At 41.7% G+C, this 16,921-nt stretch overlaps 1 protein-coding gene, 1 non-coding gene and 1 pseudogene across 2 annotated transcripts; 1 reads left to right on the forward strand and 2 right to left on the reverse strand.

The window, feature by feature from the left end:
• The first annotated feature begins 26 nt into the window (after positions 1-26).
• Positions 27-11,274, forward strand: ZNF200 (zinc finger protein 200). The gene is made up of 5 exons (XM_086376129.1): positions 27-206; positions 929-1,255; positions 2,004-2,095; positions 2,401-2,524; positions 8,988-11,274. Exons 2-5 carry the CDS (start codon positions 1,009-1,011, stop codon positions 9,704-9,706), a joined length of 1,182 nt encoding a protein of 393 aa, XP_086232255.1. The 5' UTR covers positions 27-206; positions 929-1,008; the 3' UTR covers positions 9,707-11,274.
• Positions 7,945-8,047, reverse strand: LOC147345544 (U6 spliceosomal RNA). Its single transcript, XR_015155110.1, has one exon. It is a non-coding gene; the product is annotated as a U6 spliceosomal RNA (small nuclear RNA).
• A 3,188-nt stretch (positions 11,275-14,462) lies between the features above and the next one.
• On the reverse strand, positions 14,463-15,420 carry LOC147345545 (olfactory receptor 1F1-like; annotated as a pseudogene).
• Positions 15,421-16,921: the final 1,501 nt, after the last annotated feature.

Below are 16,921 nucleotides of genomic sequence, written 5' to 3' on the forward strand. Positions count from 1 at the left end.
GCACCCGGTCTCCCAGAAGACACCGCGTCCCGGTCGTCCTCACCAACTAACCGCAGCTCACACAAATAATAGCTGGCTGACAGTGAGGACACCCCGAAGGGCGAGGGTTGGGCTGGGCCTCTCGCGCCTAGTTTCCCAGTCTCCCCCCTGAGTCTGGGTCCGGGGTTGTCCCCAGCGTGCGCCCAGGCACAGCAGAACCCCAAAAGGTGAGGGGCTCCGGGAGGGCGGGAACCAGACTGAGGCGGCCTCTAGGGAGCGAAACAGGGGCCATTGCTGGAGCGCACCCCAGGCAATGCCGCCAGCTGGGCTTTGCGGTGAAGATGCTCCTTGGCCAGTGGGAGAGGCTGCAGAGTGGGCCTGGCCCGGTGGGCCCTACTGGGATGCCCCCTGTTCCTCTTACAAGACTTTGAGGGCGGAAAACAGTCGGCTGGCCACATGTAGACCCTCTCATGCAGCCTTGCGGTTGCTCCTTGGGCCAACTGCCCCCTGAAGGACATCCTAGGGACATGAGGTACAAGGGCTACGATGAGGCCAGGTTCAGTGGCCAAGCTGACCTCTAACCAGATGCCCTCGTTATTGAACCTCGGATTTCCTGTCTTTTGTCCCTTCCCCCCCCCTTTTTTTTTCCAGCGTGAGTGAAACCATTTTTCCTAATGGAGTTTGCCCTTCACATTATCGTGAGGAAGACCCTTGGTCTTCTGCCGGTTGTCTTTGCTCCGTTGAGGTTTGGACATCAGCTTCCATTCGCAGGATATTCCTTTCAGGTCTTGCTGAGAGTATCAGGTTCAGGGGTCTTCCTTTCAGTTGTGAGTTCCCTACCCCAGCTTATCTTTCCTTACTGATGTAGATTTCACGTGGCCTTACTGCCCAAGAAACATATTGGAGTAGAGGTATGCTCAGCCTGACCCATGGTTTCTCTCATCTACAGCTGACTGACAGGTTTTCTCCAGTAAGAGGTGGCTCTTGAAGCTCTGCAGAAACAAGTGTGGTGTGTGATTTCAAAGCACGATGGCTGCAAAAGTGGTCCCTATGCCCCCCAAGCCAAAGCGGTCCTTTATACTGAGAGTCCCTCCCAACTCCAAGCTGGGCCAAGACCTACTTCGAGATGCTACTAGTGGACCCAAGACCATCCACCAACTGGTTCTGGAGCACTTCCTCACCTTCTTGCCCAAGCCAAGCTTAGTCCAACCCAGTCAGAAAATCAAGGAGACCTTGGTTATTGTCAAGGATGTGAGCTCAAACCTTCAGAATAGAGGTAAGAAGCATATACTGTTTCACTAGAAGAAAGAGGGTGGTACTGGAGATTGAGCTAGGCTTCCATAGTAATAGGGAATTCAAGTTAGGAAGGTGGGTGTTGAAACAAGGAGTTGATTCCAATAAGTCAACATGCCAGGAAGAGGGAGTTTGTTTGTTTTTTTTTCCTTCAAGCTGGGTTTGAGTGATTTGCTAAGTGTGTGTAAAGCCATAGAATAGACTAACTTTTTTTGTAGTGTCACTTTTACTCACACATTGGGGAGGGGGAATCTTTTTTTTTTTTGCCATAACATGCAGCATGTGGGATCTTAGTTCCCCAACGAGGGATCAAATCTGCGCCCCCTGCGTTAGAAAGGTGGAATCTTATACACTGAACTGCCAGGGAAGCCTGGGGAGTATATTTTTACGATAAAGAAACGTTGATGAATTATTGAATTGACTTCAGCTTATGTGGAATCTTGTAAACTTTTGTGCTTGCTATGGACATCTTCAGACTTTACCCCAACCTTCCCCTTAGTGGTAATGGAAACTTTAAAAGGTGCTTAGGGGAATCACCTTTTTTTTTTAATGAAAAGACGCCATGTAGGTTCAAGACCCTGTGGTTTGAGGCTTGACCTCTGACTGGGCTCGTAGGAGCAGAAAAAACTATGAGTTACCTACCGAAGCAATGATCTGGCTTCAAAATGTGGGTAGAATCTTTGTATTAGAGTCACTGACTTTCCTTTAACTGCAGCTTCCTCTTTCCCCAGGGCAACCTCGCCCCTTAGTGAAGCTTCTACCTAGAGAAGAAATCCAGCAGAAACAGGAGACAGTATCTCTGTGTCTGAAATCTGAATCTGAGGTGGGTTCAGCTTTCCTGTTCACTGTTTGGGTGCATCGCCCTCTCTGCTCTCGCAGCCCTCCCACGTATAAAAACACACTCTAGGGAGTCAGCAGGGAGACTGGGCTCATTCTTCACTGCCTTCTTAGACAGCTGTGTTCTGTTTTTCCTCTGGCTTCTCTCTGAGCCTGGCTTTCCCGTCTGCGTGAGACTTGTAGATCCCTTTCACCATCCCTTCCCCAATCTTTGTGTCTCAGTCTTTCTTAACAGCGAGGCTGTCAAGGAACCTCTGTTACTAAGAGGAAAGGGGCCTGTTGTTCTTTCAGAAACTGGTGGTCTTTGAGGATTTGAATGTATTTCACTCCCAAGAAGAATGTGTAAGCCTGGATCCTGCTCAGCAGCCCACCTCAGAGATGGAAGAAGACAGCATTGGGGAGATGATGTTACTGGGTAAGAAATCAAGTCCCTTGTAAGTTTAGATTGAAGGCTATGGGAAAAGCATGATTCTGTTTCATCTCAAATTTTTTTTTGAGACACTGGTCACACCAGCTAAGTACATGTTCACATGCATATTTTTGTTTTATTATATGTGGCAGAGCCTTCTCCAGCTGTGAGTGGCCATTTTTCCTGTATCTTTGGGGCAGCAAGGGTGGAGGGCATCTCTCTTGGTAATCAAGACCTGTGGCTAATGTGCTAACATCAAACATTTAAACAGAAAACGCACGCATACTGTTTCTGAATCCACTTTCTGCATCCAGTGGTATTCTCAACAGATACATTTTACATCACTGTTTTCATTGGACACTTGATAATTCTTTTTTAAGTCTCATTTTGTCATTGGTGTTCAATAGCTGTGAAGCCTACTAGTGTAAGAGAAAATATATCCCATTTTTGATGGAAGTATTATCTAGCATTTGTTAAGCACATGTATGCCAGTATGTGCTAGACACTATTCTAAGTACTTTACGTGCATTTATTATCTCATGTAATTCTCATGATAGCACTGTGGGGTATAGGAATCATTGTTATGTTATAGGTGATGGAACTGAAGTAGAGAAAAGTTAAATTTGCTGAAGGTCACACAGCAGTAAGTAGTAGAGCAGGGTTGTTTTTTTTTTAATAATTTATTTGGCTGCATCAAGTCTTACTTGCAACATGTGAACTCTTAGTTGCCGCATGCGGTATCTAGTTCCCTGACAAGGATTGAGTCTGGGCCCCCTGTATTGGGAGGACAAAGTCTTAACCACTAAACCACCGGGGAAGTCCCACCATTATCATCTTTAATGGGAAACACTGAAAGGCATTCCCACTAGAATTAGGATACAACAGCAAAGCCCACTATCACTACTACTATTTAACATTGTGTTTTGGGTGGCCTCCCTGGTGTCTCAGATGGTAAAGAGTCTGCCTGCAATTCAAGAGTCCTGGGTTCAATCCCTGGCTTGGGAAGACCCTCTGGAGAAGGGAATGGCTACCCACTCTAGTATTCTTGCCTGGAGAATCCCACGGACAGAGGAACCTAGCAGGCTATAGTCTATGGGGTTGCAAAGAGTCGGACATGACTGAGCAACTGACACTTTCACCTTCTTTTCAGGTGTTAGCTAGTACAGTTAAATGAGAAAGAAACTAAACATACAAGAATTTAAGAGAAAGATAAAACTACATCTATTTACATAAGATATAAATGTGTAGCTGGAAAATTCTAGAGAATGTCTGAAAACTTATTACACATAATAGGTGTATTCAGTAAGGCTGCTGCTGCTGCTGCTAAGTCCCTTCAATCGTGTCTGACTCTGTGACCCCAGAGACAGCAGCCCACCAGGCTCCCCCGTCCCTGGGATTCTCCAGGCAAGAACACTGGAGTGGCTTGCCATTTCCTTCTCCAATGCATGAAAGTGAAAAGTGAAAGTGAAGTCGCTCAGGTTGTCTACTTGAAAGTTACACAGTCGTGTCCGACTCCTAGCAACCCCATGGACCTCAGTCTACCAGGCTCCTCCGTCCATGGGATTTTCCAGGCAGGAGTACTGGAGTGGGGTGCCATTGCCTTCTCTGATTCAGTAAGGCAATGAGATGTAAAATTTTTATACAGAAATCATTTATGGAAATACAGTCATTTAGAACAGGGGTCCCCAACCTCCAGGATCTAATGCCTGATGATCTGAGATGGGGCTGATGTAAAGTGCACAATAAGTATAATGTGGTTAAATCATCCTGAAACCCACCCTCCTACCCAAATTGTCCATGGAAAAATTATCTTCCCATGAAGCCAGTCCCTGGTTCCAGAAAGGTTGGAGACTAGTGATTTAGAAGATATGCATTAGGAACAAAAAAAGATTAAGCATCTAGAAATAAACTTAAGAAATGTACAAAAATGATGAGGAAAATAAAACACTTTGAAAGGACACAAAAGTAAATTTGAATGAATGGAAAGAAATATCATGTTCTTGGTTAGAAAGATTTAATACTGAAAAGGTCAGTTCTCCCGAAATTAATTTATGAATTCAATGAGTACCTTTACTAAAACCAATAGGATTTCCCCCCCTGGAATTGGACAGTGTGATTTCAAATTCAAGTGGAAAAATAACTGCAAATAACCAGGAAAATTGGAAAGAAGAGCAGTGAGGCAGGAGAGTTATAGCCTACCAAGTGTTTAAGCAGCCTCTAAAACCTTTCATGAAAACAATATATAGTTTTGGCATGTGAGTAGCTAGACCAGTGGGATGGAATAAGAAGTGCAGCTGCTGCTGCTGCTAAGCCACTTCAGTCGTGTCCGACTCTGTGTGACCCCAGAGACGGCAGCCCACCAGGGTCCCCCATCCCTGGGATTCTCCAGGCAAGAACAGTGGAGTGGGTTGCCATTTCCTTCTCTAATGCATGAAAGTGAAAAGTGAAAGTGAAGTCACTCAGTCGTGTCCAACTCTTCGTGACCCCATGGACTGCAGCCCACCAGGCTCCTCCATCCATGGGATTTTCCAGGCAAGAGTACTGGAGTGGGGTGCCATTGCCTTCTCCGAAGAAGTGCAGAAATAGCTTCAAATACACATGGGGATTAGTTTGTGATAAAGTTGGAATCCCCAGTCAGCAAGGTAAAGAGGGACTTTTTGATAAAAGGTCCAATGAAAACTTAGCCTCTTGGTGAGTCATATCTTACTTTGCACACCAAGAACTCCAGGTGGGTCAAAGATTTTAAATGTTTTTTAAAAAACAATTAGAGCATGTGGGTGAATTCCTTTATAACCATGGGATAGGATGACTTTTCTGATAAAGACTCAAAAATCTAGAAGTCTTAAAAGATCAGTAAGGTAAATACATAAAAATTTTTAAACTTTTTATGACAAAATAAATATTTAAACAGATAAAGTGTAGTAAATTCTAGGTACGTACATGACTACTGGAAAAACTATAGCTTTGACTAGATGGACCTTTGTCGACAAAGTAACGTCTCTGCTTTTTAATATGCTGTCTAGGTTGGTCATAGCTTTTCTTCCAAGGAGCAAGGGTCTTTTAATTTCATGGCCACAGTCACCATCTGCAGTGATTTTGGAGCCCAAGTAAATGAAGTCTGTCATTGTTTCCATTGTTTCCCCATCTATTTGCCATGAAGTGATGGGACCGGATGCCATGATCTTACATTTTTTGAATGTTGAGTTTTAAGCCAACTTTTTCACTCTGCTCTTTCACTTTCATCAAGAGGCTCTTTAGTTCTTCTTAGTTTTCTGCCATAAGGGTGGTGTCATCTGCATATCTGAGGTTATTGATATTTCTCCTGGCAATCTTGATTTCAATTTGTGCTTCATCCAGACCAGCATTTCACATGATGTACTCTGTATATAAGTTAAATAAGCAGGGTGACAATATACAGCCTCGACATATTCCTTTCCCAATTTGGAACCAGTCTGTTGTTCCATGTCTGGTTCTAACTGTTGCTTCTTGACATGCATACAGATTTCTCAGGAGGCAGGTAAGGTGGTCTGGTATTCCCATCTCTTTTAGGAATTTTCCACAGTTTGTTGTGAGCCACACAGTCAAAAGCTTCAGCGTAGTCAATGAAACAGAAGTAGATGTTTTTCTACGATCCACCAGATCTTGGCAATTTGATCTCTGGTTCCTCTGTTTTTTCTAAATCCAGCTTGAACATCTGGAAATTCTCAGTTCACATACTGTTGAAGCCTAGCTTAAGGAATTTTGAGCATTACTTGGGTAGCATGTGAGATGAATGCAACTATGGGGTTGAACATTCTTTGGCATTGCCTTTCTTTCTTTGGGATTGGAATGAGACAGGGATTAAAGTAAGGCTTTTCAGTGTAATTTTCGTATTTTGATTTAGAGCCATATAAATATATCAGCTACTAAAATTCTTCTCTATTTTTAAAGTTAGTACAATAAAGGAATGTAAAATGCAGTTGAGTTTCAGTTAATTGTTCTCAAAACAGATATTTAGTTCTTTAATTTAACCTAATGTTTATAAGAAAAAGGGATTAGGGAGAATAAATATTGGAAAAGAGGGGGAATCAAAATGTGATTTATATTTAGAAAATTTTAAAGGATCAATTAAAACATTATAATATTTAATAGTTTTACAGTAGGTCAGTAGGAATAAATAAATAATTATCAGTAGCATTCTTAAACACAAAATAATGAGAGCTCTCCTTCAGAATGACTATAACATAGGAGTAATATAGAGAGATGTTTTATATGGTAAATAGAAGAGATTTTTTGAATATTGGAGAGAAACAGGTCTAAATGGGAAAACTAAAATCAGGTAAAGATATCAGTGCCTGCCCTCCAGACTTATACTGTAAATGTACTCTGTCAAATTGGTGAAAGAAGTGAATGTTCTGACTAACTCTACCAATATTAGACATGTTACGAACAACAAACAGTGTGATACTGAACTTCAAAAGTATCAGAGTTAAATAAAAATAAGTCATAAAAGAATGGCCAGAAAACAATAGAAATTTATTGGATTTTAAAAGACTGATTTTCTGGTTTTAAGTTGTGGGGTTATTATAGAAAAAGAATTTAATTTAAAAAATATCAATGATAAAGAGATTAAGATTTATAATATATACAATTTATGCATTTTTATTTATTTTTGGCTCCATTGGGTCTTTGTTGCTGCAGGCTAGCTTTCTCTGTTGCAGTGCTCGGGCTTCCCAATGCAGTGTCTTCTCTTATTGCGGAGCATGGGCTGTAGGGTGCTTGGGCTCTGTAGTTGTGGTGCACAGGCTTGGTTGCTCCTCGGCATGTGAGATCTTCCTGGACTAGGGATCGAACCCATGTCCCGTGCATTGGCAGGTAGATTCTCAATCCCTGGGTCACCAGGGAAGTGCTATAAAATTTATTTAAATTTATAAATGTGTCAGCCAATAGATAAATTATTAGTTTGCAATAATCAAAGTGCAAAATAAAGCTACAATGAGAAACCATTTTATACCTATTAAATATTTGAAAATTATATCTACTACCAGCAAGATTAGTTAAAATTGATACCTAGCCACATGTTGATGGTTATATTGAAATCTGTACAGTTCCTTTGGAAAGCAGTATGTCAGTTCATCTTAAGAGCTGCAGTAAAAAAAAAAAATTGTCCTGTGCTTTGGCCCAACATTTTCATTATCCTAAGGGGATCATTAAATGAAATAATTTTTTAAAAAAGAAATCTATTGGTGTGAAAGTGCTAAATCCAGCAGAGATTCACATTCTGGCTTTAGGATCAGTCACATTATCTAAAGTGGTTGATGTCATCCTTTAATTTCACTAAGTTGCCCAGAGTCAGGCAAAGTCCCTTGTCATTCCACCTGTTCATAGCATACTTTTTTTTTTTTGCTTTGTTACCTAGTCTTTGTAATCTGGTGTTTGTTTTTTTTTTTTTAATGGAACTCTTCACAAATTTGCGTGTCATCCTTGCACAGGGGCCATGCTAGTCTTCTCTGTATCTTTCCCATTTTAGTATATGTGCTGCCAGAGCAAGTGCTGTAATCTGTCATTTTACATAGGCTTTTTTTGGAAATACAAGTCCTAAGTATACAGCTCAGATTTCCACAAAATGAACACATTTGTCTAAAATCAACTAATACCCCAGATATCCCTCTTGTGATCCTGTTCAGTCACTAGTTTCCATTCTCCCTTGAAAAATGACAACCATTGACTTCTACCATAGTTTTCATTTTATCAATTGTAGTAGTCTTTTTTTTAATGTAGATCATTTTTTCTCTTTGGCTACACTGTGCAGCATGCAGGATCTTTAGTTCCCTGACAAGGGATCAAATTCAGTGTAAGCACAGATTCTTAACCACTGGATTGCCAGGAAAGTTCGCTGTAGTAATCCTTTTATATCCTAAAAAATAATACACTGTGTGAAAATACTTTGCCTCCTTTAGTTGTGGTCATTTGAATTGTTTGCAGTTTTTCACTATATTGGATGTTATAATATTAGCTAATACTATAATATAGTGAAAACCTGGAAGTAACTCATCTTACCATTTACTTACTAGCCTCCTAAAGATTACAAGTAGTACCTTTTAATATTTATGTCTTAAAAAAAAATATTTATGTCCTTCACCCCCTGGTCCTTATTAGCTCAGTGATTTACACATAATATAAGATCAGTATGAACTTGTTGAGTAATTGGTGCCTATTCAGAAAACAGACATGGAAATCTTTCAGTCTAGTTCCACACATTTCATTAAAAAAAAAAAGAGAGAGGACTATGTGCTTTCATTATGGGTAAGGGAAGATTTATCAGTCATGTATCCCATCCTCAGTAAGGATGAGGAAGTGTTGATGGCAACTGTTTGCCCGTCAGATTTCTTATTTTCAAGGTTGTGGTCTCATGAGAAATATAACTTGGGTTTTCCTGCATGGTATCATATCCCTCAAAACTTATTATATTTTCTCTCTGTTTCAACAGTCAGTGGCAGTAATCCTGAGGGTGAAGAGCTTCAGACAGAACCTGTAGAGGATGAAGATCATAGAGAAGAGTCTTCAGACTGTGATGAAATGGATTGTTCCATGGTCCCTGAGCAGTCTCCAGATTGCCAAAAAGAAGAAAGATTAAATACATCTATTCCAAAGGAAAGGAAAATGAGAAATCTTTTAGTTACCATTGAAAATGATACTCCTCTAGAGGAACTCTCAAAATACGTGGATATTAATGTTATCGCACTTACCCGAAATCGTAGAACAAGAAGATGGTATACTTGTCCACTGTGTGGGAAACAATTTAATGAGAGTTCTTACCTTATTTCCCACCAGAGGACTCACACTGGAGAAAAGCCCTATGACTGCAGTCACTGTGGGAAAAGCTTTAATCATAAAACAAACCTTAATAAGCATGAGAGAATCCATACAGGAGAGAAGCCTTATTCATGTTCTCAGTGTGGGAAAAACTTCCGTCAGAATTCTCATCGAAGTCGCCATGAAGGAATCCATATAAGGGAAAAGATACTTAAGTGTCCAGAATGTGGGAAAACCTTCCCAGAAAACAAAGAGTTTGTGATTCACTTGCAGAGTCATAAGGCCAAGAGGCCATATGGTTGTAAAAAGTGTGGGAGAAGATTTGGTCGGCTGTCGAACTGTACCCGGCATGAAAAAACCCACTCAGCATGTAAGACCCGAAAACAGAAGTGACATGAGGGAAAGGTCTGATGATACCCCCTCAAACTGAAATATTCCATAAATAATTCTGAATTGCCAGGCTGTCTGAAAAGTTACAGATAAGAAAACCTCATTATAGCCAAAATCGGATAAATATTCAAGTTTGCTGAAACCTCAAGTTTTTAGAAAATTCACAGGGAAAACAAAACATCCTCAAGGGCTATACCTCAGTTAGCAACCAGGCTTTTTGGACAGAGAGCTTTCTTTTGTGAACTTACGCAACAATGTACAGCTCACAGATCCCTTTCCCAAAAAAGGCTTTGAAATACAAGTCTGGGGGCTGTTTACTTTAAGGTGATGACTGATAAGTGTACTGAAAGTATCAGAATATTCCATTCCTCCCACACACACACATAGGAATTCACACCTGAGAAATAATGTAAAGATCCTTATCTGAAACTGTTCCCCTAAAAGAACCAAACTGCTGACTTGGTAATAAGTCAACAGCTTTTATCAGCCATTCATATCACCATCTAAAGATACCCTGAAAGCTTGAGATGAAAGGGATTGTTTACTTTGGAATATAGGAAAACACAGCAACTGAATGTCAAAGACTTACTCCATCATTTGTATGTGATCTAAAAACTAATGATCAATTTCAATAACTTGCAGTTTGTGGTGAAAAGTGATGTTTACAGAAATCCTCTTCACAGTGTAATTTAAAAGTGTCTGCTGTTCTTATTGTATTTTGTGCAGCTGTTAATTGCTCAAACAGCTCTCTCATGCCTTTGCCTTGCCGGAAGAAGTTTGGGTCACTCAGGCCTGGCCACCCAGCCCTGCTCCTGGAAAAACTTCTGAATTTTGTCCCTCTGTTGAGTCAGGAAAACCTGCCAGGAAGGAAACCCCAGGAACGTACAGAGGGGGAAGAAGACATAGGCTTGGATCCGTGGCTGGTCAAGAACCTTGACATTTGTTTAGTTCACATCAGACCTTTGGCAATGGGTGGTCACTACCTCACAAGCATAGTGTTTTACTTTTAGACATTATCTCTCCAGTGGCTCGCTCACATTACCCCTCAGGAGATAGGGTTCCAGTGTCCTCATTGTAGTGGACATTTGTTCTCTGTGGCTTCCTGGTACCCACACTTTCCTGACTTGTCTGCCGGAGGCAAGGCCAGCGGTGCCTTCACAGGACCCATCCTATGATGTGTCGTTTTCAGATTCTCCATCAGTCTTGCTTCTCTTAGATTTCCTTAGGTTGTAATTTGGTATCTGGATTGGAATAGGCCAAATCCTGTACACTAGTGGTGGAAAATTACCTTTACACGTTTTGTTCCCATCCAGAAACCTACCTTCCATTGATTAGAGTATTCTGAGTATGTTTTTTTCTAATTTTCTTCAGGTAAGTTCTTCACAAAATTTTGTTTTTGTAAATAGTTGTTTTTTTTCCCCCAATTGTATTTTTCTAGTTGGTTATTGCTCTTGCATAGGAAAGTTATTCTTAATTATATATTTGCAAAACTAGCTACTTCTGTGAATGTAATTTTCAGTAATTTCTCGGTTCTGTTAAAATTTGTGATTAAAAATTATACCATCTATAAATAATAGTTTTGTTTCTTCCTTTCTGCCTGTTGCTCTTTTTTGTTGTTGTTACATTTAAAATACGTGGTTCTAAACTTTGTTGTGGTACAAAGCATACTAAGAGAAGGATGTTTTATGATACAGTTGTCTTGAGTCGTAGTCCAAGATAGAAAAAGGAACCCCAACACTTAAAAGCCACATTAAAACAGGCCTTTATCCATGTTGTGTATTTCAAGCCTACTGTACCCTTTAAAATAAGGGACAAAACAGGCTGTCAGCATTATTCTCTTACTCATTTGCAAGTCTGGCCAGGGTTTACCCAGTTATGCAGAGGGACCCACCTGCACACCCAAAAAAATTCAAAGGCTAAATGACTGTTGGACAGAAAAGGGCGAGGGTGAGGTCCCAGAGGTGAGAGGGTCCTGTCCCCTGCCCAAGGTTGGGCCACAGAGTCCCCAAGATGTTTGGGTAGGTGACTCTCAAGAACCCTACCCCTTCCCCACACCCAGCAAATGCCTTCCGTGCCCCACATGTAGAGCGTGCAAAGTCAAGTTCCCAGGGAGAGCACCCCGAGAAGCTGTTAACAATTTTAAAAGCAATTGGATAAGATAATATGTAGGTAATTTATTGACTATGCCAAAGCCTTTGACTGTGTGGATCACAATAAACTGTGGCAAATTCTGAAAGAGATGGGAATACCAGACCACCTGACCTGCCTCTTGAGAAACCTGTATGCAGGTCAGGAAGCAACAGTTAGAACTGGACATGCAACAACAGACTGGCTCCAAATAGGAAAAGGAGTATGTCAAGGCTGTATATTGTCACCCTTCTTATTTAACTTATATGCAGAGTACATCATGAGAAATGCTGGACTGGAAGAAGCACAAGCTGGAATCAGGATTGCTGGGAGAAATATCAATAACCTCAGATATGCAGATGACACCACCCTTATGGCAGAAAGTGAAGAGGAACTCAAAAGCCTCTTGATGAAAGAGGAGAGTGAAAAAGTTGGCTTAAAGCTCAACATACAGAAAACTAAGATCATGGCATCTGGTCCCATCACTTCATGGCAAATAGAAGGGGAAACGGTGGAAATAGTGTCAGACTTCTGGGCTCCAAAATCACTGCAGATGGTGATTGCAGCCATGAAATTAAAAGATGCTTACTCCTTGGAAGGAAAGTTATGACCAATCTAGATAGCATATTCAAAAGCAGAGACATTACTTTGCCAACAAAGGTCCATCTAGTCAGGGCTATGGTTTTTCCCGTGGTCATGTATGGATGTGAGAGTTGGACTGTGAAGAAAGCTGAGTGCCGAAGAATTGATGCTTTTGAACTGTGGTGTTGGAGAAGACTCTTGAGAGTCCCTTGGACTGCAAGGAGATCCAACCAGTCCATCCTAAAGGAGATCAGTCCTGGGTGTTCATTGGAAGGACTGATGCTGAGGCTGAAACTCCAATACTTTGGCCACCTCATGTGAAGAGTTGACTCATTGGAAAAGACCCTGATGCTGGGACAGATTGGGGGCAGGAGGAAAAGGGGACGACAGAGGATGAGATGGCTGGATGGCATCACCGACTCGATGGACGTGAGTTTGAGTAAACTCTGGGAGTTGGTCATGGACAGGGAGGCCTGGCGTGCTGCAATTCATGGGGTTGCAAATATTTGGACATGACTGAGCGACTGAACTGAACTGAATGTATTGTTGGGCCTATAGCACATAGAAATGTAACATCTGTGAAGCAATATAGTTCCCAATAACAGCAAAGAAGCAAAGTCCTATAAAGCTTTATAGGACTAAGGAAATTATGGCAGACAGTAAGGTAATAATTATAAGAATGTATTGTTTGTAACATTGATACAATATGTAAACCAATAATACATAATAATGCTTAAAATGGGGAGGGAATAAAACCATATAGAAGAAGCATTTCTGTATACAATAGGAATTAAGCTAGTATAAATCTGATGCTGATGATCAGTTAATCCTAGAGCAACCACTAAAAAACCCAAAAAATATAGTAAAAATTACTGGTGTTAAAATGCTACATTAGAAAGTACAGAATAAATGCAAAAGAGCAGGAAAGACAAAAAAGGCACAGGACACAGAAAACAGAAAGTTAAATGGTAGATATTAGTATTACAAGTGAGTGGGGGTACTTCACTGGCAGTCAGGTGGTTAAAACTCTGTGCTTCCAACACAGGTGCACCGGTTCAATCCCTAGTCAGGAAACTAAGATCCCACATGCTTCCCAGTACAGCCATAAAAAAAAGTGAGTGGGTTAAAAATCCAATCAAAAGTCAGAGATCATTAAACTGGATTAAAAAACATGATCAAAGTATATGTTGTCTACAGGGTACACACTGGATTCAAAGACACATTGAATTGAAAGAAGGATGCAAAGAGATGTCATGCAAATAGAAACCACAGAAGACCTGAATGGTTACAATAATATTAGACAAAATATTAGACAAGTTTTTACTCTAGATAAAAGGGATACCTTATAACAGTAAAAAGATAAAACAAGATTATATAAAACAGATAAATATGCCTGTATCTAATAGAGCACAAAAATACATGGAGCAAAGGTTGGGGATTTCTTTCAGACTTTGGAAGAACAGGTATTGTCCCTCTTATTACAAATAATTCTTGGATATATAAGACTAAAAATGGAAAATGCTTACCATTTATCCCTTTAGACAAAAATACCAACACACAATTACAAAGAATATAAAAAATTGTTATAAACAGAAATCGCCTTGGATTCAAATTCTGTCCATTTTCATAAAAGATATCATCGTAGCTCTCTCTGAAGTTAAGGGGAACTGCCCTATTTTTTGTCTTTATCCTTCATCCTTCTCAGTGATGTTTTAACCAGTTCCATCTATTTATCAATGTTTTATTTTCTGCAGTCATTTTCAAAATATAAAGTTGTACTTTTAAATAGTAATACTTCCTTTATGTTTTAATTCAGTAACAGGGTGACTAGTGAGTTTACTTTGCTAGAGCAACTTGATGGAAATACAGAAGGGAAGGAAAATAAAATTGTGGAGACTATTCAGAAGTTTAGAAAGACTATTATAATATGTAAGTGGAAGATCATGATATAGGTTTCTAGTATAAAGATTAAAAGACAAATTTTAAGTTTTACATGATGGAAAAAATAAAAATATAATTTTCTTAGAAATTAGTTCCCTTTGGGCTTTTCTTAGCCTATTTCATTACTGAGCAGAAAAAAATTTCATAGCAATCACTTTTCCAAGAGCCCCTTTTATGTCCTGGTTTCTCAGGCTGTAGATGAAGGGGTTCAGCATGGGGGTCACCACAGAGAACATCACACCAGCTGCTACATCTGTCTCCGCTGCGTGGGAGGACAAAGGGTTGAAATACAAAAATATGATGGTGCCATAGAAGAGGAACACCACAGCCAGGTGGGAGCCACAGGTGGAGAAGGCTTTCCATCTCCCCTTTGTGGATGGGATCCTCAGGACAGCACAGGTGATAAGGACATATGAAGCCAGGATGCAAACGAACGGGGTGATCATGATCAGGGCACCCTCAGTCAGAATCATCACCTCATTGAGGTGTGTGTCAGAGCAGGAGAGTTTGAGGAGGGGGGTCACATCACAGAAGAAATGTGGGATGGTATTGTCTGCACAGAAGGAGAGTCGAACCATCAGCAGGGTGTGCAAGAGCATGTCCAGAATGGCAGTGACCCACGACCCAGTGACCAGCAGGGCACAGAGCTGGGGGGTCATCTTTGCTGAATAGTGTAAGGGGTGGCATACAGCCACAAAGCGGTCATAGGCCATCACAGCCAGGAGGAAATTGTCCATGTCCATGAACATAAAAACAAAATACATCTGCGTCAGACACTCAGAGAAAGAGATGGTCTGGCTCCTGAGTACATGGTTGGCCAACACCTTGGGGACAGTGGTGGAGGAGAAGCAGGTGTCCACGAAGGACAGGTTGCAGAGGAAGAAGTACATGGGAATGTGCAGGTGGGAGTCCATGATGATGGCTAGGAGGATGAGCAGGTTTCCCAGGACTGTGGCCAGGTACATGGTCAGGAAGAGCAGGAAGAGGAGCTGCTGCTGCTGCTGGGGCTGCCTGGAGAGCCCCAGGAGGAGGAACTCAGAGACTCTCGACTGGTTCGCCTCTACCATGGGGCTGGACTAAGATGCAGAGATGAGAAGCAGAGGTCAGAAACCTAGAAGCTAATGGTTTGGGTGCAATAATCAAAGCTCCAGCGGCAAAGGCAATGGCATCCGATTCCAATACTCTTGCCTGGAAAATCCCATGGACGGAGGAGCCTGGTAGGCTGCAGTCCATGGGGTCCTGAAGAGTTGGACACGACTGAGCGACTTCACTTTCACTTTTCCCTTTCATGCATTGGAGAAGGAAATGGCAACCCACTCCAGTGCTCTTGCCTGGAGAATCCCAGGGACGGGGGAGCCTGGTGGGCTGCCGTCTATGGGGTCGCACAGAGTTGGACACGACTGAAGCGACTTAGCAGCAGCAGCGGCAGCAGCAACCATAGTTATGCTAATAAACCCTCCCTCAGAGTTGCTCAAGGGCTTCCCAGGTGGCACTAGTGGTAAAGAACCCACTGCCAATGCAGGAGACATAAGAGAAGCAGGTTCAATCCCTGGGTTGGGAAGATCCCCTGAAGGAGGGCATGGCAACCCACTCCAGTATTCTTGCCTGGAGAACCCTATGGACAGAGGAGCCTGGTGGGCTACAGTCCATGGGGTCACAAAAAGTCGGACACAACTGAAGTGACTCCATGCACGCAGAGTTGCTCGGTCCGAATCTGCCCCTACTCCCCACACCCTCAACTTCCAACTCCCAGTCCTACATGATGCTGGTCCCATTGGATTAATTTTTAAAATTATATCAAATATAACATAAAATAATGCACAGCCCTCCCCTGCCGCTATGTGTGTCTCTATTAAGGTTCCCAGTCTTTCTCCTACTTAGTAGTTCGTAGAGAGGAGAAACGGTTGGTATTGGGTTTATCTCAGGCTCCAGCTGAGGACAGCTCCTACTCCCTGGATCTGGAAGATTTAATGAAGGAGGTCCTTCCAAAAACTCCACCCATTAATAAAGAAATATTTAGACTTCCCTGATGGTCCATTGGTTAAGATTCTGAGCTCCCACTGCAGGGGGTGTGGGTTCAACCCCTGGTCAGGGGACTAAGATCCCACATGCTATTCAGCACAACCCAAAAAAGAAAGAAATATTGACTGTTACCATCTCACCTGGGGAAGCTTGTGCTGTTGCCATCAAGTGTGCTTCACCTTTGAGGAACTGGCCAGGGCTCCTCTTTATTATAAGGTTTGGAAAGGCTTGGAAGGATAGGTAGGTCCTGAGCAGGTGAGGAGCAGAGTGTTCATGACCTCAGCTTTCTTTGCAGGAAGGATGTTTTTTGGAGGGGGGACAGGGTTGGCCAGAAATGGTTACTTACAGTAGCCTCCATGGCCATTGGGATCAGATTCCCTGAGAGCCTTATTAGAGACAAGCAGAAAATAATTGTCCCACCTGTTTCCTGGTCCCTATGAGCCCAACAATGAAAACAAAGTATGTGATCTAACTTCAGGATCAGAACTTGGAGATAAAGCAGTCTGGGTGGAGAGGAGTCCCAGAGAAAATCCTTTGAAATCTCCA

Source organism: Bos grunniens, chromosome 25 (genome assembly GCF_055505025.1).
Source record: "Bos grunniens cultivar Pamir isolate PY7600 chromosome 25, Bosgru_T2T1.0, whole genome shotgun sequence".
Taxonomy (NCBI): Eukaryota; Metazoa; Chordata; class Mammalia; order Artiodactyla; family Bovidae; genus Bos; species Bos grunniens.

Coding starts and splice junctions, on each gene's coding strand:
- ZNF200 (XM_086376129.1), top strand. CDS start 1,009: ATGGCTGCAAAAGTGGTCCCTATGCCCCCCAAGCCAAAGCGGTCCTTT. Junction 1,256..2,003: donor CTCAAACCTTCAGAATAGAG/GTAAGAAGCATA, acceptor CTCTTTCCCCAG/GGCAACCTCGCCCCTTAGTG. Junction 2,096..2,400: donor GTCTGAAATCTGAATCTGAG/GTGGGTTCAGCT, acceptor TTGTTCTTTCAG/AAACTGGTGGTCTTTGAGGA.